The 25728-nt window shown below is 40.1% G+C and overlaps 1 protein-coding gene across 1 annotated transcript in view; it reads left to right on the top strand.

Moving 5' to 3' along the window:
- The first annotated feature begins 7735 nt into the window (after window positions 1–7735).
- Window positions 7736–25728, top strand: part of PLA2G10 (phospholipase A2 group X) — a 392252-nt gene continuing 374259 nt past the window's right edge. The window contains exon 1 of the mRNA XM_044089415.1: window positions 7736–8636. Within this exon, the coding sequence (XP_043945350.1) occupies window positions 8594–8636 (43 nt within the window). The 5' untranslated portion in view covers window positions 7736–8593. The remainder of the gene's footprint in view (window positions 8637–25728) is intronic.

Here is a 25728-nt window from a genome sequence, read left to right as displayed (position 1 = left end):
TGTTCTTCCATACTACAGATATACACACACTTACACTTATGGACAATTTTGAGTGTCCAGTCCACCTCCTGCATATCTTTGGAATGTGAGAGGAAACCAGAGCACCCAGAGAAAATCCACATGAACTCTTAAACAGAAATAAAAAAGTACCCTGAAACAAGGAGGGTGTAAAAACATTTGCAGCAGTGCTGTATTTCAGGGGTGAATGAGTAACAGGCCAATAGGAAGGGATTGAAATGGCTAAATTATTCACTTAAAAAATTATCTGAATTCCCTATGAACTGATTCTCTATGATTTTCTGTCTTCGTAGTGCTAACAGACCTTTATATGCCATTAATAAGAAAAAAGGTAGCATTTCTTAAGTAATGTAGTACTTAGAGAAATGTAATAATTTGAAGTCTAAACCTCAAAATGCATTCACTTGAGGCACTCCTTAAAATGGAGAACATTGACATCTGTGCAGTGACAGAGACCTGGTTCAAGGCTCCAGAGAGCACCCCTGCATTACCAGGCTATAATTCATACCACACTTTTCGGCCACCTAACCTGGACTGAAACACTAAAGGTGGAGGCGTGTCCATATTCATTAAGGATATCCACACCTCCAGGCTAGTTGCTCAGCATAATGCATCCGAGGTTATCCAAGTGCAACTAACTCTGGGCAAGACCACAATCCAAATTGTAACTTGCTACAGATCCCCCACCATGCCACAGGATTCCCACTCCTCATTTCTTGATACACTGGAAAAATATTAGGGTACAACCCAACACCTTAATAATGGGCGATTTAAACTACCCCACCATTAACTGGGAAAACTAATCATGTACCAACTCTTTTGCTCAACGTTTTCTGAAATTCATAAATTCCAACGCCTTGGATCAACTTATCCACACTCCCACCAGGGGCAGCAATATCCTAGACCTGGTCATTACCAACAAGGGCGACCGGTGTTCCACACCAGAGGTCAATTCCTCATTGGTCAGATCTGACCACAAGCTAATCAGCCTAGACATCCACATCCCACCCCCTCACCCCCCATTAGGGAAACCACCGTAAAAAATTTCTTCAAAGCCAACCTCACACTTCTTAAGACAGAAGTGGCAAACTTCACGACACCCATGCAGACGGACAATAGAGGTATGACTGTTGAATCCTACACAAATGCACTTTATAAGCACTTACATGAGTGCATGGATCATGCTATGCCTAACAGAACCAAGATGCTATCCTCCAAAAAAAGGAAGCCAATCTGGTGGTCCCCTGCCATAAACAAACTCTACAACAGAAGAAAGAAACTGTTGCAAAAAATAGTAAAATCCCATGACTGGAAGAACTCCCTGTTCAGCCTCAGTAAGAAGCTGAGATCCCTCATAAAATCCTCCAAAGCTAGTTATGAAAACAAAATTGCCACTGATTCTAAAGACAACCACAAAGCATTCTATAACTATGTCAAGAATCTCAATGGCAGCACTCAGATCTGCTCTGTGTTACAGCACAATGGCACTAAATATCCAGAACCAACTGATATTGCCAACATACTGGCAGATAGGTTCAATGCTTACTTAACCCCCCCCCCCTAAAGGGCCCAACTCTATATCAGAAGAATGCAAAGTTCCTCTAATCATGGCTACACAGGTAAAAACCACACTCTCCAAAGCCAAGAACACAGCATCCATGGGACCTGACAACATCCCAGGCTGCGTTCTACATGAACTACAGAATGAACTGGCACCCCCACCTAAGCACCATGTTCAGTCATAGCCTCACCTCAGGCTTTGTGCCCACTGAATGATGCACAGCGACTGTTATCCCACTCCACAAAAGGGGAGCCACCACGGATGCCAGGAACTATCGCCCCATTAGCCTAATGAGCCTAGCCTGCAAGGCCATGGAATGTATCATCATAGAACTTATAAACAAAGACATTGGTAATCTCCAAACTCTGGACCCCACCCAGTTCGGGTTTGTAAAAGACAGATCATGTCTCCTAAACCTGATTTACTTCTTTGACACAGTCACCAAAGCCGTAGATGAGGGTAAGGTGATTCACACAGCCTATCTAGATCTCGCCAGGGCTTTCGACACCATCCCCCACTCTAGAATTATAGATAAACTCACTAAACTAGGTATAAATCCCTATGTCACAAGATGGATTGCCAACTGGCTAACTGACAGAACCCACACTGTGAAAGTAACAGACTCCAAATCCGACTTCAGACCAGTGACAAGTGGAGCACCACAGGGTTCAGTCCTGGGTCATCTCCTGTTTGGCATCTACTTTTCTGAAGAACAGGCTAACACAGAAGGTCTTTGGCTAATGAAGTTCACAGATGACTGCAAACTAGGAGCCATAATTGAAACTCCTAATGATGTGGACAACCTACAAAAGGGCCTCGCTGAGACAGATGCCTGGTGTCAAAGCCATGGCCTCAAGCTCAATGCCAAAAAGTGCATTGTCATCCCCTTTGGTAAAAATTCTGTACCCATGAGCTACCACATAGGTGGTAGTCTGCTTAACACCGAAAGTGTGATAAGAGACCTTGGGACACAGGTGGACAGTAATCTCTTCTTTGATAATCGCATCGACACAGTAGTCAGGAAATCCTTCTACGTGGCACACCTCATCACAAAAGGTTTCTCATCCAGGAAAAAAAGAGGTCATTGTTCCCCTCTACTTGTCACTCATTAGACCCATTATAGAGTACAACGCCCCTTTTGGTATGTACCTCACAAGACATCTACAACAACTGGAAAGGCTGCAGCAATACCTCACAAAGAGGATTACCGGCCTCAAACAGATGCCGTACGCAGACCGTCTCAAAAAACTCCAGCTTTACTCTGTCACATATCGCCTATTCAGAGGCAGTTTCTGCCTAACATACAAAGCTATGTCAAACCCAGAGCTGTTGGACATGCTCCACTTAAAGAAGTCCCAATCCCTCCGAGCTACATGCTCTAGGGACCTAAACCTTGTCACCACAATAAGCAGAACATGCTGGAGGGATAGATTCCTGTCCCAGAGACTTCCCATACTCTGGAACAAACTACCTATCTATATCAAACAACGCTCCTCATTAGCACTCTTCAAGAAAAATCTTGATGATTAGATGGGAAATAGGAAATTCACCCCGGGGATCACCTCTGTGGCTTTGCTCAACAGGGGCACAGGAAAATAATTCTCTTGGGTGGCGAAAGCCAGGGTACCCTTTTGGCTAGGCTTGTATAGGCCCTAGGGATGATAGCCTGGTACCTACCTATGAACCTAATAAATATGTGCAGTTGTGTAATAAAAGCAATAACTACCTTTCAGAAACAGAACTGTAGCTTTTCATGAGAAAACAGAGATCAACTTAAACAGAAAGTGGCAATATTTCTACATAATATGAGAAGGCATTTATTTGCATCTCATAAAGTCACATACCATTTTATTATATCTTGATGAATATATCTGTGTAATCATGTTTACTTTTTGATATAATTATGTTCACCTTTTGTCTGATATCCTCAAATGATATTCTGTTTTATTATGTAAAATATTATCTGATTAGTTGTCTTGTTGCTTGCCTGTAACCTTTGCTGTCTTTTACAGTTTTACTATGGAGTAGTCATGACAACACTAATTAAAATGTTCACAAGTGAGCAGCCAATATTATAGACCCTTGCATATAGGACTCTCATCTGTGACTGAAATGAACACCTTAGAGCTGCTAAAAGTAAATGCCTCCTTACTCCCTTAGTCTCTTAACATGACTACTAAGAAAATCCCTTAATCACATCTTTTTCAGTACATTTATTACCCCTTTTCAATGCCCAATGCAAACTGTCACACAATGTACATTTGGGAAGCACTTTGAATGCTGAATGAGACAGATGAACACATTTGCAGTTGATCAGCACATCATTCCTGAAGAGAATGCTATTAGCTGTTGTCATTACTGTGTTCACTGGAATAGAAAAGTGGAGAATGCACCACCACTGCTTTTGCTTGAATGGAAAAGTGATAAATGAACCACCACTGTATTTGCTGTGATGGAAGAATGAAGAACGTAACTTGCAGAGAAAGAGTACTGCTTCTTTTTCTTTCGGCTGCTCCCGTTAGGGGTCGCCACAGCAGATCAACTGTTTCCATTTCTTCCTGTCCTATGCAGCTTGCTCTGTCACACCAACCACTTGCATGTCCTCTCTCACCACATCCATAAACCTTATCTTAGGCCTCCCTCTTTTCCTGTTACCTGGCAGCTTCATCCTTAGCATCTTTTTCCCAATATACTCTGCATCCTTCCTCAGCACATGTCCAAACCAACGTAATCTTGCCTCTCTGGCTTTGTTTTCAAACCCTCCAACCTGGGCTGACCCTCTAATATACTTATTCCTAACCCTGTCCATCCTCGTCACACCAAGTGCAAATCTTAACATCTTCAACTCTGCCACGTCAAGCTCTGACTCCTGCCTTTTTGTCAATGCCACTGTCTCCAACCCATATAACATAGCTGGTCTCACTACCTCTTGTAGACCTTCCCTTTCACTCTTACTGGTACTCGTCTGTCAAAAATCACTCCTGACACTCTTCTCCACCCACTCCAAAGAGTACTGCATGTATGACAAACCTGATAGCTACTCATTGTACTATTTATATAATTTGACAACAGTTTATTTTTTCTTTTATTTATTTAGCTCTCTTGCAAGCCTGGTAGGTGGATTGGTTCAAGGACCCTTTTCAACGAAGACCTAAGCAGTGGGCTGTTAAAATAACTGAAATGGAATTTTGCAAAGCTTGCTTGCAAGGCTTCTGTGTTTTACAACTGGTGCATTCCTTACTTGCAGACAGAGTATACACAGTGTACATTCATAGTATTATACATATCAATATATATAAATATATATATATATATATATATATATATATATATATATATATATATATACTATACATATTAATAAATAATACATTCAAACAGTTAGCACTTTTGCAAACATGGCTATTATATGTAGTAAGGATTATAAGCATTGGTAACTGTGCTAATGTCTGAAATGTTGAGTTTACTAATTGTTTATGTTACCTTACACATTCATTGATATTCTTCTTTAGACAGGTGTTCAACCATGTGGCACAGAGGCCTGTCTCCAGGACATCTTGTTCAATGGAGAGATTAAAAAGACATATATAATAGGGATTATATGCACTGGTAACTGTGACAAATGTTTGTGAGTAAGTTTAGCAATTGCGTATACCAGTTACATATTTATTAACATTCTTCTTTTGGCATGAGTTTTATCCATGTGGTATCTAAATCTGCTTGCAGGACAACCTGCTCAACAGAGGGATTAAAAGACTTATAAATTGTCTAAAGGTATGAAGTGGTACATAAAGTGATTTTAGCTTACAGTGCTATTAACTTTTTAAGTACATTATTTCATGTTATATTTATATTGTTGTTTTATCTGATTATAACACTTTTTGTTGCTCATTTATGAAAAGTGCATTTGGTGGCTTTAAGTTTGAAGTTTTACTGCTTCACAACACTAGGGTATTTGGGCTTAAACTTTACTTCTAGTCACTCACTGTGTGGAGTTTGCATATTCTCTGTGACCCCTGCCTGCTTGACTGATTCCAGTTTACCCCCCCCCCCCCCCACACACACACACACATGCTGGTTGACTGGTTGTTTGCCTACTGTGTAAAAGATCTTAAGAAAGTTACTTCAACAGACATTGCTCCCAAATTGACCCTCAAAAGGGATTGTGTGTCTAGCAGGCCTACCTGGTTAACAAATATTTCGGCTGGGATGCCTTCTGTGTGGAGTCTGCATGTCCTCCCTGTGGTCGCGTCACGTGGGTTTCCTCCGGGTGCTTCGGTTTCCTCCCACATCCCAAAGACATGCTGTAGGTGGATTGGACACTCTAAATTGGCCCTAGGTGTGAGTGTGTGTGTGTGCCTTCAGTGGAAGGTTGGGTGCAGGGCTGGCAACTCGACACTGTAAAACTCCACTGCCAATCATGAGTGGACAGGTGATCCGCTGTGGCGACCCCTAACTGGGAAAAGCCGAAAGAAGAAGAATTATTAGTCCATTCTGTCCAGCAGATCTCCTTGCAGTACACATACACATAAGTTTATTTCTTGACAGTGAACTTTGACTTAGTAGTTCCCTGTTACAGTTTTGTGTTACTTGTTGGTATTTTTAAATCTCGCTCAGTCATTAACTGTATATACTGTACATCAAAGTGCTGGATGGGGGCATCCTTTAACACCCCCCTCCCCACGTTTATCTTAGCACCATAGCTCTCAACTTCCTTTCTCCAAAATGAGGAACATTAGCCCTCATAATGTGTGACAAATGGGCAAAATGGGGAACACTTACTAATGGCTTACTAACAACTTCAACTAGGAAGGTCATATGATGGCTAAAATATGCTGGTTTTACTTATAAAAAATATATTTTAATGAATTAATATTATTCACATCTATTTACCCATGGCTAGCAGTTAAAAAAATTCCTAACACTGAATGTGTGACAGACCCTTTCAATGTGGGACTTTGAGGAACATGCACTTTTTAAGACCCCAAATGAGGTACGTTCCTCGTAATGAGGTATACTTGAGAGCTATGCTTGGCACGGTGAACTGGATCTAATGACTGTATTGATTGATTTCCTGATTTCATTAGTTAATAAAAAGTTAATGCACATATGTATTTTTCAGAGCAGGTTATTATGCACGTGATTGTTTTGTACACTGTTACCAGAGACGCTGGGGATAGGGTGAGCTAGACGAGCTATTCCGTTATTTACCATAAAATGGTACGTTTTTGTCCTTTTGCTTCATTTCAAATTTAGCAAAACAGTGATTCATATTACAACAGTGAACTATACGTTTCAGCTATGTATAATTTACATAACGCCGCTGGTTTTGTCTCATATTTGCGCCATGTCCCTCAGAGATCATAGCTCTTAACTAAATAGAAGGACAAATCTTAACAGAATCAGGGACAAATCCAAAAAAAAAAAAAAAAAAACAGAGACAATCAGGGACACTTTTTAAAATATTTGTTCCGTTAACCCGAAACATTAATAGAAAAAGCGAATGCGAATGAATATAGCTTTTTGAACTAAAACACGTCTATAATTATTGTCATTATTTATTAAGTGTAACTCACCACCAATTCCCCAAACGATACCGGTTTTAAGAGGGATTAAAAGGGACAGCGCTAAAGTTTTAGCCAAAATCAGGGGCAGTTGCGAGGTAAAGGCTTTGATTTTCTGGTGCAGTCAGTCGATAACACCACCAGATATTGGTTTCATGCTTCTTAATATTCAGCCAGCCTGTCTTAATACAAAACTATTTTTTATCAACTTTTAAGTACATTCGAGTAATTTTAGCAATTATCCGTGAGTTTGGACCTTTGTCCCTCATTATTCTTGGCTTTGTTCCTGATTCTTGAGCTAAGAAGTTGAGCGCTACACCGGGAACTAGGGGCAGCTTCCAGAAATTTTAGTGATACATCCAGTCATAATTATAACACAGACTCTTCTAAATTACCCGTTACAAACCGCTGCACACTAAAAGATCAGGGTTGGTTCAAAATAATAATAAACTCAGTAAACTCGTCTTCTATTTTTACATTTTGGAAACCTTTGCTGCGGCAAGTGCTACATTAACGCGCCCCGCCTTTTCGGCATAATGAATAGACCGTTGCAGTGGAAAGACTGTAGGATGAAGTGCGAAGTTTAGAAGGGACTGACCTACAAATACATTCCACATAGGTACGGTACTCTGGATTGGCTACTGCTGAGAGGAATGTTTCGGCTGTCCATACCTCAAAGCGGCCGTTCACAGATTAGCTAAACATTTTGTCAAGTCGCAGAAAGCATTGCTCAATATTTCTGTGAGGGGCACGTGAAGTCGCAGGTTCATCCTGCCAGTGGCAACATGAAAAGGGCCTTTTCTCAGACAAATTGTAACGAGGAAAGCTTAACTGGTTTAGTAGAATTTGTGAGTCCATATAAAACCGTTAAAGGCGAACTTAGGTGACGTCCAGGACGGAAGCTAAAGTGTCCAAAGCGCAGAAACTTTGGTGCTTTTTGAAGTACCTCATTTACTGTGGAAGCAAGACTGACTGACTGAAACATTCTCGTTGGTGTCAAATCGTTACACTTGTATTTATATATTATATATTGCTGCTCATATCCACCTTTAGTTATTCGACTATTCCCAATTTTCTTACAACCAACTACGAACTCTGAAATGCGTTATAGTGCCTGAATCCCACCCCTTTCTTTAGTGTTTTCACTTGACTGCAAAATTCTAAATATTTAATTTATTATCACAAAACTTCGTTGTTTCCTTGGGCTTAAATGCTTTTAAGTTTGCACTACTAAAGTGGTCTTTCACGCACTTTATTGACTCCTTGTCCTTCAGCTGCTTCTGCTACATTTCCAGTTTCTTATCTCCTGCTAAGTCAAGCACCCTGGCTAAGAACTTCCTGTCCTCTCTGGATTACATAGGTAAAGACTCCTGGATCACATTCTGCCAAGTACGGACAAGTTAATTTGAACCCGCTGTAACTGTCCTGGCTCTAACTGTTCTTGGCAGAGATGGAGCCTGCAGTACGCATGCTGCTGCTGCTGCTTTTTACAGGTGAGTGAAATATACTCTTAGTATGTCTTACTTTTTAACAAACTGTATGGTATTTGGTTATACTATCTATTTGTAATCGTTACATTCTGCTTCGGCCGACGTGTAAACTGGCCTTTTTTATTCTTTCGCTTTTGTTTCAGGTTTTACAGTTTAAATTCTGATGATAAGTGTCTGACAACATGTTTCTAACCCTTGTGTAATTTGTTTGATGTAAATCAGGGGGTTAAATATCCCTAGTGACTCATTTTGTTTAATGTACTTATAAACCAAGACTCAGTAAAATATACACTTCTCTGTTTTAGTGGTATAGGAACTTATTAGACTTCTTTGCCCTGGTCAAGATTGTAGCTAGGTACACTCACTGTATGCCTATATGTACATTTTTCTGAGCATCTCTTGGAAAATTCAACACTCAAAAAGTAGAGGATGTTTATAACTGTGTAAATGAATATTTCCAGTATAGAGTTATACAAAGGCTGTTTGTGTGAAAAGAAATCACCTCTAAAATATTTTTTTATGGATATAAATGGTACCTGTTGAACATAAAATGTCTCCATCCTGTATAGGGCTGAATACAATTTTAAAATGATAGGTGGGTAGTGGAAGAAATGACATTAGGTTTGGATACAAAATATAAATTTCTGGCTACATCTCTGGCCTTGGTGATATTACAGTACTCTACAATATATTCAAAAACTTTATTTTTGTAAAACTAGCTTCAATTTAAACTCCATAATGGGAATCTTTCACCACGCTGGGCCAAAGACCAAAAACAGATAAAAATTTCTTTGTTTGCCTCATGTCAGTCTGTACTGTGCTTTGCAAATGGTCACAAGCATGATTTTTCATTACTTCAGTTACTAACACTATGCAAGAGATAGTTTATAGTGATATAATCTTTCATCATCATTACAGCATACATGGATGCAAACTTCTCAACAGTCTCTGATTTTGCCTCATATTTATGTCCTGTCCATCATAATTTTTTTATTTTCTGGTGAATCACTGAGGATTACATTTGGTAATGTCAGGCATAAGGGTTTCATATTGTTCAGAAAGTGCATGTTGATGCAAAATTCGCTCTTCTGTTAACTTTTAAGTGAATTATAGCAATATTTAAAATGTATCTGTGATTTTGATGCTTTGTGCCCCTGATATTATCTGGATTTTGTCCAGAATTCTTAGGTTAAGAAGTTGAGAGGAATGGATGGATGAATGGGAGCATCAGAAATTAAGGGCTATTTCTTTAATTTTAAGTTATTTTGTTTTATTTGGGAAGCCAGTGATGTTCAGCATACTGATCACTGCTGCAGCTGCCAAAGGTATATGAGTTATATCCTGCCAAGGATATAATAGCTGCTCACTTTCCAAAGCTTCAGGGCACCTTTCACATGCTCAAATTGTCAGGTAGCTCATGCTGAACTGACTAAAAGACAAGTCTGAGGGCAGCTCAAGCTGAATTAAAGACAAGTTTGGATGCCAGTCCTTTCAGAGCATTATTGCTGCTAAAGAATACGCTCCTCTGAGGCCTTTGAGGATCAGTGGTTGGCTTGTGCTGTTCCTTTGCTAGGCAGATAAGTTCCCTTTGGGAAAAAACTATCATTCAATTATTTTTGTTTATTAATAATTTCATCTTCAGGAAAGTTATTTTAACCCTAGGAGTTTGTTTTACTGGACTGTCACAAGACTGTATTGTACTTTTAAAAAGGACCACTCTTTTTTTCTGTCAGTTTAAAAGTTGTTTAAAATATTAAAAAAAGAAAAATTTTCTCTGTAGAGAAATTGTGTTTATGTCACTTTTTGGGGCTGGCAAAATGTTTTAAAGTGCCTTTTCAGAAAAAGTGACATTTAAAGACTTTAAATTTTTACTGGGTTTTGCTGCTTGCTTTCCCCTGGAAAGAGACACCATTTTTGGCTTGACCATGGAATACATTGTCGGTCTCAATGTCTGTAATTTTTACAGCCACAAAAAGTAAAAAAAAGTTAAGCAAATAACCTTTGCCACCACAGACGACTAGTAATTTGTCTTAGCTACAGGTGGGTAACTTTGCTGTAGCCATTTGTTGTACCTCAGAGCACTCATCTTTTACCCCAGATCCCTCTGGTGTAGCACCTACGGACACTATGGACTAGGGTTAGCCACATTCTCTGTGGCTGTTGGGGTCCCCTAGACTGGCAAGGGAGAGCCACTCTTATTGGTCTTGGGAAAGGGAACAGGGAAGGCTTCCATGTTTTGTCAGAATGTTGTGTCCATCCCTGGGGAAACTCCTGCTGCCAGTTATAACACTGTTGACACAATTTTTCTGTCAAAAAGAAACAGAATACTAAACATATATCTACTACTCCACAAATTTCCTTTGACAGGAATAGTTTACTGGGTCTGGCTCATGGTTTTATTAAGGGTTTTGGTCCTTCTTAGTTATTGCTTTCTGGTAAAAGAAAGATGCTATTTTTCTGAAGAGATTCAAGATTTTGAATCTGGACAGGAAGATGAAAAGATGCAGATTTTCTTCGCAGTTTTCTGAGTCAGACTCAACAGGACAGTTCATTTTCTGATTCTCCCTATGGGATTCCATTGGGATTCCACTCTCTTTGAGTCTTTTTTTCCAGAATGTGTCAGTGTTTTCAGTGGGAGAACACTGAGGTTTTTTAGTCCCTCAGAACATTTTATGAGCTGTTACAGAGGGAACTTCCTGAACCTTCACCAATTTCTTCATTCTCTCAGCTTTGGAGGATGTGTGTGTGTTTCTGCCTGCTGCTGCCCCTAAAAAGGCAGATACAATATACAATATATAAAGTTCCTGTCTTCCTGAGTTTTTATACACTCTTGACTCTGTAGCTTTAGTTAATTCTACTGCTGCTAAACAATTCGTTAACTCATAACCTACTCTTTCTAATAAGAATGGGAAGATTCTTAATTGATACAGGAAAATAGCGTATGCTTCTGCAACTTTGAGATTCAGAATTCTCAACTGCCAGGCTCATGTGTTAATGTTTATTCTGATTAACTGTGAACGTATAAAGAATATTTGGTCTGCAGTTTCTTCTTTTTGAGGAAAAATCTGTTTTAAATTATTTAGTTTCTTCTATTATACTTGTCACTGCTGTCTGTTTTCAGTGTGCATATGACCACACCAGATTTTTGCAGAATGTTCAGATTTCTACCTTGTATGTTTGGTCTGGTCCTCATAATATTTGTGGTTTTCTGGCAAATCAGTGAGGAATGATTTCTTTAAATAATGACAGACATTTGTGTTTCAGACTTCATATCCTTCAAAAGTGCATGGTGACACAAAAACCTTTTATTTTAGCAATTTCCTAAGTTTATAAGTGCAATATTTAAAATCTATCACTATTTTTGGGCCTTTGTACCCCATTATTTTTGGCTGTGTCCAGATGGCCTCTGGTACTGTTTTCAGGATGTTTGCATGACTGCATTTTCAGAACATCCTAAGATGATGCGAATAATGAAATGTTATTTTCTCTTTTTAATAGAGGTTCACTTTTTGATTCCTTTGCTACTGAGGTGATCAAAAAGTGTGATGAAAGGGGTACGTTAAATCAGGGAATCTGTTAAGATTTTTCTGCTCATTTTTTTCTAAAGGATTCTCTTAACTGCCTATACAATTTTGGCATAATGGCAAGGGTGTTCCAAAAAGAATTCAGGAACCCCCCCCCCCCAAATCCAACAACATTCCATCTTGTCAGTTTGACTATTTAAGGGACTTTGTTCCCTCCTCCCATCCTGGCAGTCCCTTATTCCTGCCAAAAAGCCTGAATCTCAAATTTTCTGTTTGTCAATAGATAGTTTCAGACAAATAGATTCACAAGATCATTCATCAAGGTTAGAGATGACAGTGAGAGGATATTCCTCCTTGTCAAGGGCTTATTCCTCATTCTCCAGACCAGACTCTTATTTCTACTTGTCCTTCATTACCTGCTGTTCCAGGGAATGATAGAGTCAATTCCTTCTTCCCAAGTTGGGAAATGCTTTTGTTCAAGGATATTTTTAGTGCAAAAGAAAGAAAATGCTTGTAAACCAGTTCTGGATCTTTCTTCTTAGGCCCCCATTTGTGATAGTGCCTCACTTCTAAATGATGTCACTTCACAACCCATTACCTCTTCTTCCTCATTCAAGTTTCCTGGTAACATTACATTTAAAAGATGCTTACCATCCCATTCCTTTTCATCCAAACTTTACGTATTTCTTAAAGTCTGTGTGTCTGGATCACTTTATCAGTACTCTGCTTTACCCTTTGGCCTATCCACTGCACCAAGAGTGTTCACAAAGTGTCTAGCTCCAGTTATAGTTTGTTGCAGGCTACAGGATATCCATTTTTTTCCATATTTAGATAACTTGATTATCTTTGCAGACTTTTTTTTCAAAGTGTCGTAAATCTCTCACTTGGGAGGAGATCTCTTTCACAAGCTGAGATTCTAAGAAATCATTCAAAAAGATTGCTTGCCTTTTTCACAAAGGACTGTGTCCCTTGGAGTGTCAGTTGGACACCACAGTTCAAAGAGCTTTTCTTCCACAGGAAATATAGTTATATCTAGCTTTATTGCTAAGGTTTTCCACTCAGACTTCAGTCACTGTGAAGGAATACCACAGGATTTTGTGTCTAATGCATCTGTATTTCTCATGATAACTGTGACAATAACTCCACAGGAGAAAAATACAATGGTATCTGAAGTCTCTTTTGTCCGAGCATCACCATCCATTTTCTTTTCAAATCACACTCCTAGGGTTTGTCAGTTGAAAAATTACTTGGTGGACTCGGCAAATGCCCCTAAATTCAAGTCACCCTTTATCCCTTCCTGTTCCAAAGTGGTCAGTCATCTCAGATGCCACAGACTTTGCTTGGGGAGCAGTTTCAGGAGGGCTAATAATGCAAAGCATGTAAGACACCTAGGACAGATGCAAACACATAAATATAAGAGATGCTTGCCCTGATCAAGGCACTCAATTCTTTAAATCATCTTTCATCCCCAGGACTTCTTCAGGTTGTTTCAGACAATATCAGTCATGTGGTGCATCTACAAGCAGGGGAAACCAGGTTTTACTCCCTTTGGAGACTAGCTTTTAGTTTGGGATATAACTTCATGGATTCTAAAGGCATCCTTCATTCTGTCAGAGTAATATTGTGTGGTAGGCAAGTTGATCAGGACAGGGCAGACCCTCAGGTATGCAAATTTGATCAGGAGACCTTCCAAGATTTGATCTATCTGTAGGGAGTTCCTCTAGTAGGCCTATTTGGCTCCTCTCAATAATCAGCTGGCAAGATTATGCTCTAGAACTTTTTATTTTTTATTTTTATTTTACATTTGTTGACCGGGCTGGTCCAACTGGATTCATGTCCATTTTCAGCAGAGGCCCGGGGAGAAAAGCTCCAAGTGAGGTACATTTGAGCATTATTCATTAAAAGCATTTAACAGTAAAAAAAGTTACACATATAGTTCAGAGAAGAAAAAAACATTTTTACAGACATAAGAACATCATGGGGAAAAATCGAATTTGAATTTAGTATTAAGTTTTTGAAAAGATTTGAAGCAAGATAAGTGAGAGTTCTAGGAGCAGAATGCAAGCTAGTCAGGGTTAGAGCAGGGGCAGAGCCAGTGAATTAGGAGGTGAGTTTTAAGTTGGGATTTGAAACTGGGAAGAGTGGGGAGAGCAGTGAGGTTGGAAGGAAGGGAGTTCCAGGCTTTTCCAATTGTGTTGGAGAACAAGGAATCGCCTGCTAAGTTGTTGGATTTACAGGTAGATATTAGAAGTTTGTTAGAGGAACGCAGACTTTTGAGATTACAATAAGGGCTAATGAGAGTCGTGAGTATAGGGGTGCTGGTAGGTTTGTAGAGGATTTTATGGGCTAAAGAGAGTTGGTGAAATAACAGGAGATTATGCAGTTCTAGCCATCTCAGTTGTTTTAAGTTTAGGCAGTGGTGAGTTCTGAAGGTAGAGCCAGAGGCAAATCTGACAATACTGTTGTAGGCAACAGATAGTTTGGAGAGGTTAGTTTTGGACAGATATGTATAGATGGGGGAGGCGTACAGTAGGGTAGAAATCAAATGGGTATGTGCTATGGAGGTTCTGGCAAGTGGTGTAAAAAATGGTTTAATTTTAAACAAGGAGCCAAGTTTTCTCTTGACTAGTTTTATTGTGCTGTTAATGTGAGAGTCAAAGCATAGGTTGTTGTCTATCTCTACTCCGAGGAGCTTGGTGGAGGGGTCAGGAGATATGTAGGTGCCATTATTAGAGCAGACAGAGAAATTGAGTGGAGAAGATTTTCGGGTGGGGGGGAAAAGTAATAGTTTGGTTTTCTTGGGGTTTAAGATTAGGCATCTGTTTAAGAACCATTTTTCAACATTGTGGAAAGTCTGTTGGGTGATAGAGTGCAATTCAGAGGGGGATGTGGCAGAACAAATCAAAGTAGAATCATCAGCATATTGTATACAGGTAGCAGAGGACAGACTGGTATGCAGATCATTGATGAAGATTGAGAACAGAAGGGGGCCCAGTACTGATCCTTGGGGGACTCCAAGGGTAATAGGTAGTAGGTTGGATAAGCTGTTTTCCCAGCACACTGCCTGTTGTCTGTTAAGAAGATATGATTTGAACCATTTTATTGCACCAAAGTCAAGAGCAAAAGTTTTAAGTAAGTTTAATAGTATCTGGTGGTTGACCATATCAAAAGCTTTGGATAGGTCAAAAAAGAGACCAGAGGTTAGTATGTTATTGTTCTGTTTTTTGTTGATACAGTCAGTAAAGGAAAGAAGGGCTGAGGTGGTGCTGTGGTAAGGCCTGAAGCCATGTTGACAGTCAGCTAGTAGGTTGTAGTTTAATAGGTGTTTAAGAAGTTGTTTTTGGATGCATTTCTCCATGATTTTAGCTAAGGGGGAGAGTAAGGCTATGGGACGGTAGTTTGAGAGTTCTGTAGAGGTCCCTCCTTTATGCAGGGGAATGATATGTGAAATTTTCCAAAGTGAAGGAATGCAGCCTTCAACAATGGTTCTGTTAATCAGAATGGAAATGGGATAGGCTAATGGATTGGCTGCAATTTTTAGAAACTGAGCTGGTAAAAGGTCAGCAGAAGTCGAGGAGATTTTAAGTTTGTGGAGAAGAGAACGAATAAGTGAAGTGGGTACAGGTTTCAGTTGAAAGGTGGGTATGGAAGTGTTAGTAGAGGGGGACTGAGAGGAGATATTAGAGGCTAGTTGGTTAGCTAGAGACTGGACAGTTTCAGTGAAGAAGGTATTGAAGGCATCAGCAGTTTGTTTTGGGTTGTTTTTGGAAGTGCCTAGGGGGTGTGGGGTGTCATTGTGGCCAGGCTTTAGGAGAGAGTTTATGCCTGCCCAGAACTTTTGCGGATTATGTTGGTTGGTTTGTTGTAAATGGCAGTAATGGTTTCTTTTATCCAGTAGTGCAGCTTTTTTAGTGGAGTTTCTTATTTGTCTAAAGTTATGTTGGTCAGAGGGATCTTTTGTGATAGGAAATTTGGTCCAGAGTTTATCAGGGAGAATTTTATCCCTTGTATCTTTTGAGAGCCAAGGGGCAGGTTTGATTTAAATTAAATAGATCTTAAGGGAGCGTGAGAGTTTAGGATAGAAATGAACCTGGAATTGAAGTACGATACAGCTTCATCCAGTGGCAGTTGTTTAAGAGGAGACCAGTTGCATGCATTTAGTTCTGTAAGGAAGCTTTCAGGGTTAAAGTTTTTATTTGATCTGACCATTTTGTATTTGGTTTGGTTAGGGGAGGTAGTTTTATGTCTGATTAGATAAGTGAGGGTGTGGTCGCTTAAATCATCGGGTAGTGTCCCTACTGTATAAGTTTGGGAGTGAGTATTTATTAGAATCCAGTCCAATATGCTTTCTTTGTTGTTAGTTTTGTTAGTTCTGGTTGGGGTTTGAACGGTTTGTGAAAATCCGAGAAGATTTAGGAGGGTGGGAGGGTCTGCAGAGTTACAGGTTTTCCAGTCTATATTGACATCACCTAGCACTATGGTTTCTTGTGGGAATTGAGTCGAAAGCCAGCTAAGGATCTCTTCTAAGGAACTAATATTATTTCCAGGGGGGAGATAGGTGCAGATTATATTGATGGCTTTGTGTGTATTAAGTTACAGCTTGGAGATAAGGATTTCGGCATTACTTATAGAGGGGGGTTGTTCATGTTTGATAGTAATTTGCATGCCTGTTTTGTAGAGAATAGCTATCCCTCCACCCTTTTTAGCTATACAGTCTAGTCTGAGGAAATTGTAGCCAGGGGGAGTAATTTCATTGTCTAGGGTAGTAGGTTTGAGCCAGGTTTATGATAGGCAAAGGATGTCGAAAGCATGTATGTCTAGTAGTGCATGGAGGTGAGCAATTTTATTATTAATGCTGCGGATGTTAAGGTGAGCTATGTAGAGAGAGTTAGGGGGTTTAGAGGTTAAGTCAAGGCTAGAAGGAGGGGAGCTTGAGGGTTTTTGAATAGCATAATTGTTAGGACCAGGGTTTGGATGAATGTCACCTGCTAGAAGGGAGATTAGAAGTGTTTTTATTAGGTCTGAGGGTTTGGTGAAGAACTGTAAGGATTTTTTTGTTAACCTGATTGTAGTAGGAGATGTGGAACTTTCTGTGATACTTTGCATGAAGGTAGGATGGAGCAGAGATTATGTTAGAGAAAGGTTTGAAAGTTGGGTAGGTGAGCTCATGTGTTGATTGAGGGAGTGTGGATATTTTAGACTAAGATGTTCATATAAGGTTAGGAGGTAGGGCAACACTAGGAGAGGAAAGACAGAGAAAAGGAGTATATGTTTAAAATAGGAAGAGTTAAGTAGAGTAGGCATAGTGCTAAGGAGGATTAAGCAGGAGAAGAAGGGAAGTAGATTTGGAAATACAAACAGGAAGGAGGGAGAGGTTGTGTGAGTTAAATTAGCACAGGTGGATAGGTTTTGGATTTAAAAAAAAGAGGGGATGGGTAAGTGTGGTTGGATAGGAAGTGAGGACAAAAAGGGGAGGGGTAAAGTGTGATTGGAGAGGAAAGGAGGTGGGAGTGGTTAGGGAAGTATAAGTCTAGAAGTAGTGGGGGCAGGTGGTAATTGGGGGCAGGGTAGGGGAGTGGAGTGAGCCCGAAGGGCGACCGGAGCAGGTAGAGACAAGTAAGTGAAGAGTTATCAGCAAAACCAATCTGTGGGTAGCTGACCACAGTGTAACTTTCAGTTGATACAGGTAAGTAGTATGGGTAAGAGACAGTTGGTAGTGATAGTACTGGATACCAGAAGGCATGTGTGCAGTAAAGTAAATGAGTGGGAAAAAGTGGGCTGGAAGGGGCTCTAAGACTGAGCAGTAACAGTTTCCTTAGACTTCCTTGTAAATTTAGGAACTAGATCACTATTTCAGTTTCAGTTCAATTCTAGGGAGAGCAGATAGGCGAAGTAGGAGCTGGCCTAGTGTAGAGTGCCACCTAGTGGGCAAAACTATATTTACAGCCAAGGACTGGAGAACAGGGACGTGGGTAAAAGGAAGGAAAGGCTTTATAGTCAGTTATAGGAGATAGTGCAAGGATAGGAAAAGTATAACTATTAAGGGATAGAGTGGTGGTATGGCTGCTGGGGTATTCTGGCAAGGTAGTGCACTTGATAGAATGCACAGGTTACATGGCAACTACAGTTTTTATCATTGGGTTAGGTTAGCGCTTACTTTCTTGCCTCCTTGATAGCAGGGTTCTTCATCAGAACGGCAAGATAAATTCTGTAAAGCTTAGATGGTTTTAAAAGTTTGCAGGGGTCCTTTCACCAGGTAGTTAGACTCTCAAATTCTAGTGTAGGAAAGTTGAGGTAGACCTAGGGATGGTGGGGAGAAGAGACAAAAAGATAGGGTAAGAAAAACAGCCGTTTACACAGAAATTAGGGTAGTGAACTTTATGCAAGAAGGCCTGGAAGACAGATGCCTTTTCTTTTCCTTTGACAGGAATGTTCCTGTATGTTTCCCCCCTTTTCCACTAAGATCCAGGGTACTTCTGAAGATCCAGAAGGAATCTCCCAAGATCATTCTGGTGACTCTCTTTTTGGCCCAGGCAGCAGTGGTTCTCCCTTCTTTTTGGAGTGGCCTGTGAGAATTACCACAAGCTTCCTCACAAAATGGATCTACTCGTAGGTTCATAGGTAGGTACTAGGCTATTGGCCCTAGGGCCTTTATAAGCCTAGCCAAAAAGGTACTCTGGCTTTCGCCACCCAAGAAAATTATTTTCCTGTGCCCCTGTCAAGCAGAGCCACAGAAGTGATCCCCGGGGTGAATTTCCTATCTCCCATCCACTTACACAAGATCAAGGGTCTTTGATACATCCCACCCTCAATCAAGTTCAGCTGACTGCCTGGATTATAGGGTCTTAATTTTCTTTTAGGCACTTGTTTATTGAGGATGTGCAGCAGGTACTAATGGAGGCACCAAAGCCTACTAAATAGATGCTACTAGAAAATCATACATTAGCAAATGGAAATGGTTTTCTAGTTGACTGGGAAGGCGGCTGCTGGCTGAGAAACTTACTTTTTAACAGCACAACCATCACCCATTCAGGGCTAGTTGTTCTCTGGTTTTACAATATTTGTGCGAGTTACTTTCCTATGACATTTTTTACTGTTCTGTCAAGGTTCATTTATTGGCCATTTCAGCATGTTTGCCCATGGATCCTCCTCTTTCAAGGCTTTCTTATGGGAAAAAGTTTTTGAAAGGGGCTTTATTTAAGAGGCCTCCAAGAAAATCAGTGACTCCTTTTTGGGATCTTAATTTTGCTCCATCTGCACCAGCTAATCTGGCTGACTTCAGATTCTTACCATGAAAAACAGTTTTACTGATTGGTCTGACCTCTGGAAGAAGATTATCTGAGTTACAGCTCTTATGGTGAGTTAAACCTATCTCATTTTCCACAGAGACGGGGTACTTTTAACTGATATGTCTTTTATGCCTGAAATGGTATCCAGGTTTACTTTAAGTCAAACTTTCCGTTTCTCCCCGGTTTCCTTTACTGATCTTAAAAATGAGAGGGAAAGGATACTCCATACTTTGGATGTCCACTGACAAATCTTTCACATCTTTAGACCTGTTGTTCTTTTTTGTGAAGATAAGAAGAATAGATAACCTATGTCAGTATAGACTATTTCCAAATGGTTGTCTAAAACTATTATCTTTTGTTATACTCACCACTATCATTTTTTTTCCAGGCAGAGTCAAGGCCCACATTTCCAGGGGCCTTGGCTTCATCAATGCTTTTTGAAAAGGATTGGATTCTAGAGGTATTCTAGAAGCTACAATGTTGTTCTGTCTGTATACTTTTACAACACACTGTAAGCTTGATTCCTTCTCTAGGTCTAGATCAGGCTTTGTTAAGACCATTCTCCAGAGGCTCCTATAATCTTCTCATTCCACCTTCCAAATGTAATAAGTTAGGGTAATCAACCCATATAGTGAAGGCTACTACAGCAGTGATTAGTATGACGAACATTGTACAGTTGTGTAAGTAAACTTACCATAACAGTACAACGTTGAATGATCACTGCTGCAGTAGCCTCTCCCTCCCTCCATCACCCTTATTTTTTGGTGTGTTGTTTATGCCAGGGTGTGATTATTTATTTTTTTTTATTCTTCCTAGCATTGTTCTTTCAGGTCTCATCTTTCCTCTCTCGATTATTAGGAAAGCTCTGAAGGGCTTGATACTCAAAATAATATTTTAGTCAGCTCATCTTGAGCTGCCTGACAGTTTGGTGCATGGATGGTGCCCTGAAGATTTGGAACCTGTCTGGCTGTTATATCCTTGGCAGGACATAACTCAAATAACTAAGGCTACTGCAACAGTGATCATTCAAGCATCTCTCTTTATGGTAAGTTTACTTACACAACTGTACTTTCTTCGACATACACTCATGGACAGTTTCTTACTTATTTTTAACATTATCTTGCTTGGTTCTTGGACAATTAAGTGATTCTTTTTTATTGTATGCTATTCCTTCAAACCATGCTAGTTATTTGAGAGCATTTTCATGCTGCATTTTAAACACATGATTTGAGCAATATAGACGTCTCAAACTACTGTTTCACTGCATGAAAGTGCTGGAAATGTAAATAAATGAATACACAGAATAATAGAAAACAAGTAAGATGGGAAATGAGCAGTATAGATTAGTGTTTTTCAACCACCAGTCCGCAGACTGATCCAGTCCTGCAGAAATTTCCTGCTGGTCCATGAAAGACTCAGCTGTGAGAGATCCCCCGCTGGCTGGAAAGGGGGCTGCTGGCTGAGAAACTTACTTTTTAATTAAATTTTTTTTTTTTTAAGGGCATTCTTCTACCTTAGAAACCACACAGATGTACACGACTTTTGTGTTTGGTTTTTTTTGTTCTTTTGTTTGTCTTGTGTCTTTGTGCGACTGTTGTTGTCTTGTCTTTCCAGGAATTGAATTAGAGATCAACAGCCAGAAGAAGATGAACAAAAGAGGTGAGTGTGTGTGTATGCGTGTGTGTGTGTGTGTGTGTGTGTGTGTGTGTGTGTGTGTGTGTGTGTGTGTGTGTGTGTGTGTGTGTGTAAGGTGTGTGAGAGATAGGTAGGTGCATACATCATAACTGTCCCTAATATTTAGGGATATCCCTGATTTTGACTGAAATTTTAGCACTGTCTCTCTTAATCCCACCTAAAAGTGGTGAATTTGGAGAAAAGGTGATGAATTACATATAATAAATAATGACAATAATTAAAGCTAGATACTAGTTTTACGCTAGAAAAATGCATATTCACTCATTTTCTGTTATTTTGTTAATGTCTCAAGTTAATAATACTAATATATGTAAAGTGTCCCTGATTTTTTCTGGATTTGTCCCTGATTCTCTTAGGATTTGTCCCTTTTTGGTTGAGAGCTGTGGGTAGAAGAAGCTGAAAATTAAGGTAGAAAAGAGAATAATAGGACATGATAAGAGCTTCAACTGGGAGGGAGGAGAGTTTGTGGAGAAGGAACGCCTGATAGATGGGGTCAAAACTAGAATGGGAGGGGGGCTGTAACCAGCTGGCACAGAGTGTCAGGGTAGTGTGTGACAGAAGAATGACAGAGAAGCTTAAAAGTAAGATGTACAAAACAGTGATGAAATCAGTACTAGCATGTGGTATAGAAACCTTGGCATTGATGACAGAGCAGCTGAGAAAGCTAGAAGTGATGGAAATGAAGTAAGATAGCACACTGTTTTACAGATAAAGAAGTTATGAGAACAGAAGCCAAAGTAGCTCCATTTGCACAAAAAGTCAATGAGAACAGATTATGGTGGTTCAGATACTTGTGCAGGAAAGCAGAAGATGTTTTGGTGAAGAGAATTTAGAAGAGGCAGGAAGAAGGCAAGAGAAAATGAAGATATCCAACAAAGGGATAGAAGGATTAGGTGAGAGAAAACCTGCAACAGTCATGACCCTTGAAGAAGGTAAGAGAGTGATACTGAATCAAGAGAGGTGGCATTAGTTGCACAACACCCTAACCTTATGTAGAAAAATTAGGGAAAAGGAGGGTTGATGATGATTTTAAAGGTGTGACATTTTTGTTATACATGGAAAGCTAATATCTCCTTTTCTACCTTGAATACTGATAGACAAAACTGGAATGGGAGGTTATCCCCCATAAAACAAAAGTCATACATTGTGGACTTACATTTCATAAACCCATAGTGAGCCCTGAAAAGAGGGTATAGAATTCTTTGAACCTCCATGTACAGTGTAGGCACCACAGGGTCATGTATTTGGCCCAATGTTGTTTGCAGCCTATATGTTTCGTCTTGGAGATGTCATTCAAGGGAATGGTTTAAGGTATCCTTTCCTCAGGAAAACAATTACGCAGTAATTCCCTGGAAGAAAGCCTGTCTGTCTTGAATGGATGAGGACCAGTCTGTTTAACTTCAGCCATTTCAAGATCTTGCCCTATATGACCTGTGACTGTCTGAAATGTCAGTGTCCTGGCATTCAGCTTGTTCCCTTTACTTAATTAACAAGGTCTTGATAGGGATTCATAGGTAATGGCTGAAGTAGTCTGTTATATGTTCTTTTTTATATCAGATGCCACTCTTATGGAATTCACTATTGTCTCAATGTCCAAACTGGGGCTGGGGTAAAGGGACTAACTCTAATGTTGTGCTGACAGTGTTTTTGTGTGTGTGTGTGTGTGTGTGTGTGTGTGTGTGTGTGTGTGTGTGTGTGTGTGTGTGTGTCTAGGGGTCCCTTTTTGTTGTATTTTTTAGTACAAATTACACTGAGTAGAGGTGTCTTTAAGCTTCTACTGAATTAATTGCAACACGTGTATGCATTATTCATTTCTATCTTCAGAACTACTATATAGTGTTTTTGACACTGTTTATTTATTAACATAGATTTTTAAAGTGTGCAATTGGTGAGATCCAGTTGTATCATAATAAAATGCATTAATTTCACTGACCACTGTGGATCTAACTAAAAAAATAATATCTCATCCTGGTTAAAGACTGATTATTGAAATACGCCGAAATCCCGTTGCTTGTCTTAGCTTGGAAAATTACTCATTCTGATGCTTTGATCTGCTCATCCATCAAGATTGTGCAAGTTTTGTTTAGTAAAAATAGTAACCAACTGCTTTAAGGGACTGTGCAATATGTCTTTTAATCATCCCATATACATCTTGGTAGATGCTGGCTTTGGTAAGAGATTTTCTGATGTTTGGACTGCTAGTAAGCAGCATTGACCTATAAACACTCTGTGAAGACAGCGTAAGTAATAGGTAACAGAATTATAAGGTTGTAAGTACCGAGGGGCTGTTATAACCACAGAAACTAGAATTTAGAATCTGAAGTGGTTTAAAATTTTCAAAAGAGCATCAGTGTATTATCAGATGCCCTATAATTTGCAGTCTACTTTTTACTTGGCAGACTACCGATCCCTTTTCATTCTGCTTATCACATGGTGCATCTCTCGGCAGGGAAGTCTAACTCATTTCCTTACTTTCTACTATACTACTGATCAGTATGGGTGCAGTGAATTAATAGTGCATCTCAGATTCTGCAAGTCTTGCCTGTTAAAGAGAAGACCATCATCACAGTCTCTGTAACCAGATGGGAGCAAAGTCTCAGTTTCTTAGTTATGGTGTGGATAGCAGAGTTACCTAATAGAGGAGTGGCTCATGTCCTGAAGGGCATATGTACTGCCTTGCATGCATCCAGACATATAACCATGTTGAAAGGGGCATGACAGAAACCAGTAACAGGGTTTGGTTGTAGACCTCCTCTTTATTTCCTGTTATATCCACACCAATATCTGGATCAGCATGGGTAACGCTAAACTATATGAGGGTGGAATGGGAAGAGGGGTCATTATGGGCTCCCTAGCAAAGTGCAATACCCAATATAATGAGTCTCAACACTATAAAAATTAATGTGTGATTCTGACAAAGAGTTAATTTCAATACTATACACTGTTATTGTTTTAAAGAATTTTTGCATGAGAGCTAAACGCCTATATTTCAGTGTGGGAGCCTTCACCCGATGAACAGCCTTGCTACATATGTGCATATATGAGTGTACCTGTATAGGTGGGTGGACTGAAAATCAAAATATCTAAAACTCAAAATATCGAAAATGGAATTTACCTCTTCTCCACTGATGTTCATCGCGTTTCACTGCTGCAGTCATTACATTTGGGTAATCTGCTGGCAGGTTGCCCTCAGTCGGCCTGATTAACAAAGTCTTGGGTCCTGCGTCAGTTGCTGTCCCTTCTTCCATGACATCAGGTCGTCAGGGGTATAAAACATGCAGCTGACACCATTACATCAGTCTTTCTTGTCGCGCAGTGCCAGAAGCAGAAGCAGTTCGCAAGTGCCGTTTGGCCGACTCCTGAAATTTTCGTTTTCGAATTTCAGAACCGAAGTCTTCAACTAAAAGCTAAGTACCCCGTTGGGGAAACTTTTTCTTGCTCCTTACCAATGTCAGAAAAAGTTAATAGTTGTATTACTTGTGGGTAGCAAATACCTCATAAGGATTTTCATTTGTACTGTATTCCTTACCTAGGCCCTGGCCACGATGTACCTTGCTGTCGGTTTTGTGCTTTATTTAATCAGCGCACTGTCCGTCATCTGTACATTTTTGCTTCAAAATATTTCGGTTCTCGGTTTAATTATCCAGAAATGATGTCGGTTAGCCATCCGACTACCGGAATACTGAAAAATGCAAAGAAAAAGACAGAGACAGGCCATTGAGGTCCAAAACTGCCGGCGACGCTTCTCCGAAGCCAGTCACCAGTTTGCCAGTACTCAGTGAGGTGCTTTCGCAGCCCCTGTTACCCGCTACTTCTGATTCGCAGGTCTCTACTGAGACCCATTCGGAGTCCAGTATGCCACGAGATACTTCACATATGGAACCCACAGATGTCTCTACCTTGGATGGGTCCAGAGCCGCTGAGCAGGCACCAGCTTCTGAGGGTGTATTCAGGCCTACAGACTTTCATATTAAACTGACTCCAACTTCAGTGCTAAGACCTAAATCTCGATCTATGTCTAAAAAAAATGTCGCCCAGGCCACATGTTCAGGCTCCTATGCCTAAAAAACAAATGATCAAAATGGCTGAAGATTTAATTACTCTAATCAGGGGTAGTCAACCCCCCTCACCCAAGAGGCCTAGGGTTGAATGTGGCTTTGAATCTTCTGAACAGGACTCTGTTTCTTCTGACTCTTCTAATGATCTGGCTTTGTCCATACCTACTTATGAGGACTCTGATGCAGAGGATTCCATTCTCTCTGCTTCTCCGCCTGAGGATTTCTCTTTTGGGGAAACTTTACATACCTTAATGAAGCATTTCCACTGGGAAAGTCAGGATTTCTCTGAATCCAAAAAGAGGTTTAGGGATTTCCTTCTTCTTCCTCAGCATAGGCCTTTGGCTATACCTCCTGTACTAGATATTGTTGATGATGTGTTTTCGGAATCCAGTATGGCCCCTGATTCCTTACCTCCAACCCCTAGCAAACCAGACAGGTACTACAGGGTTCCTGAGTCCCACAAATGTCTTTTCTAAAATCCTGTTGTGGACCCTGAAACCATTTCTCAGGGGCCCAAGGGTATTAAGGC

This window comes from Protopterus annectens, chromosome 12.part0 (genome assembly GCF_019279795.1).
Source record: "Protopterus annectens isolate FY-2018-M chromosome 12.part0, PAN1.0, whole genome shotgun sequence".
NCBI classification, from domain to species: Eukaryota; Metazoa; Chordata; order Ceratodontiformes; family Protopteridae; genus Protopterus; species Protopterus annectens.
The sequence above is the reverse complement of the archived record's forward strand: the minus strand, read 5'-3'. Positions and strand labels throughout refer to the sequence as shown.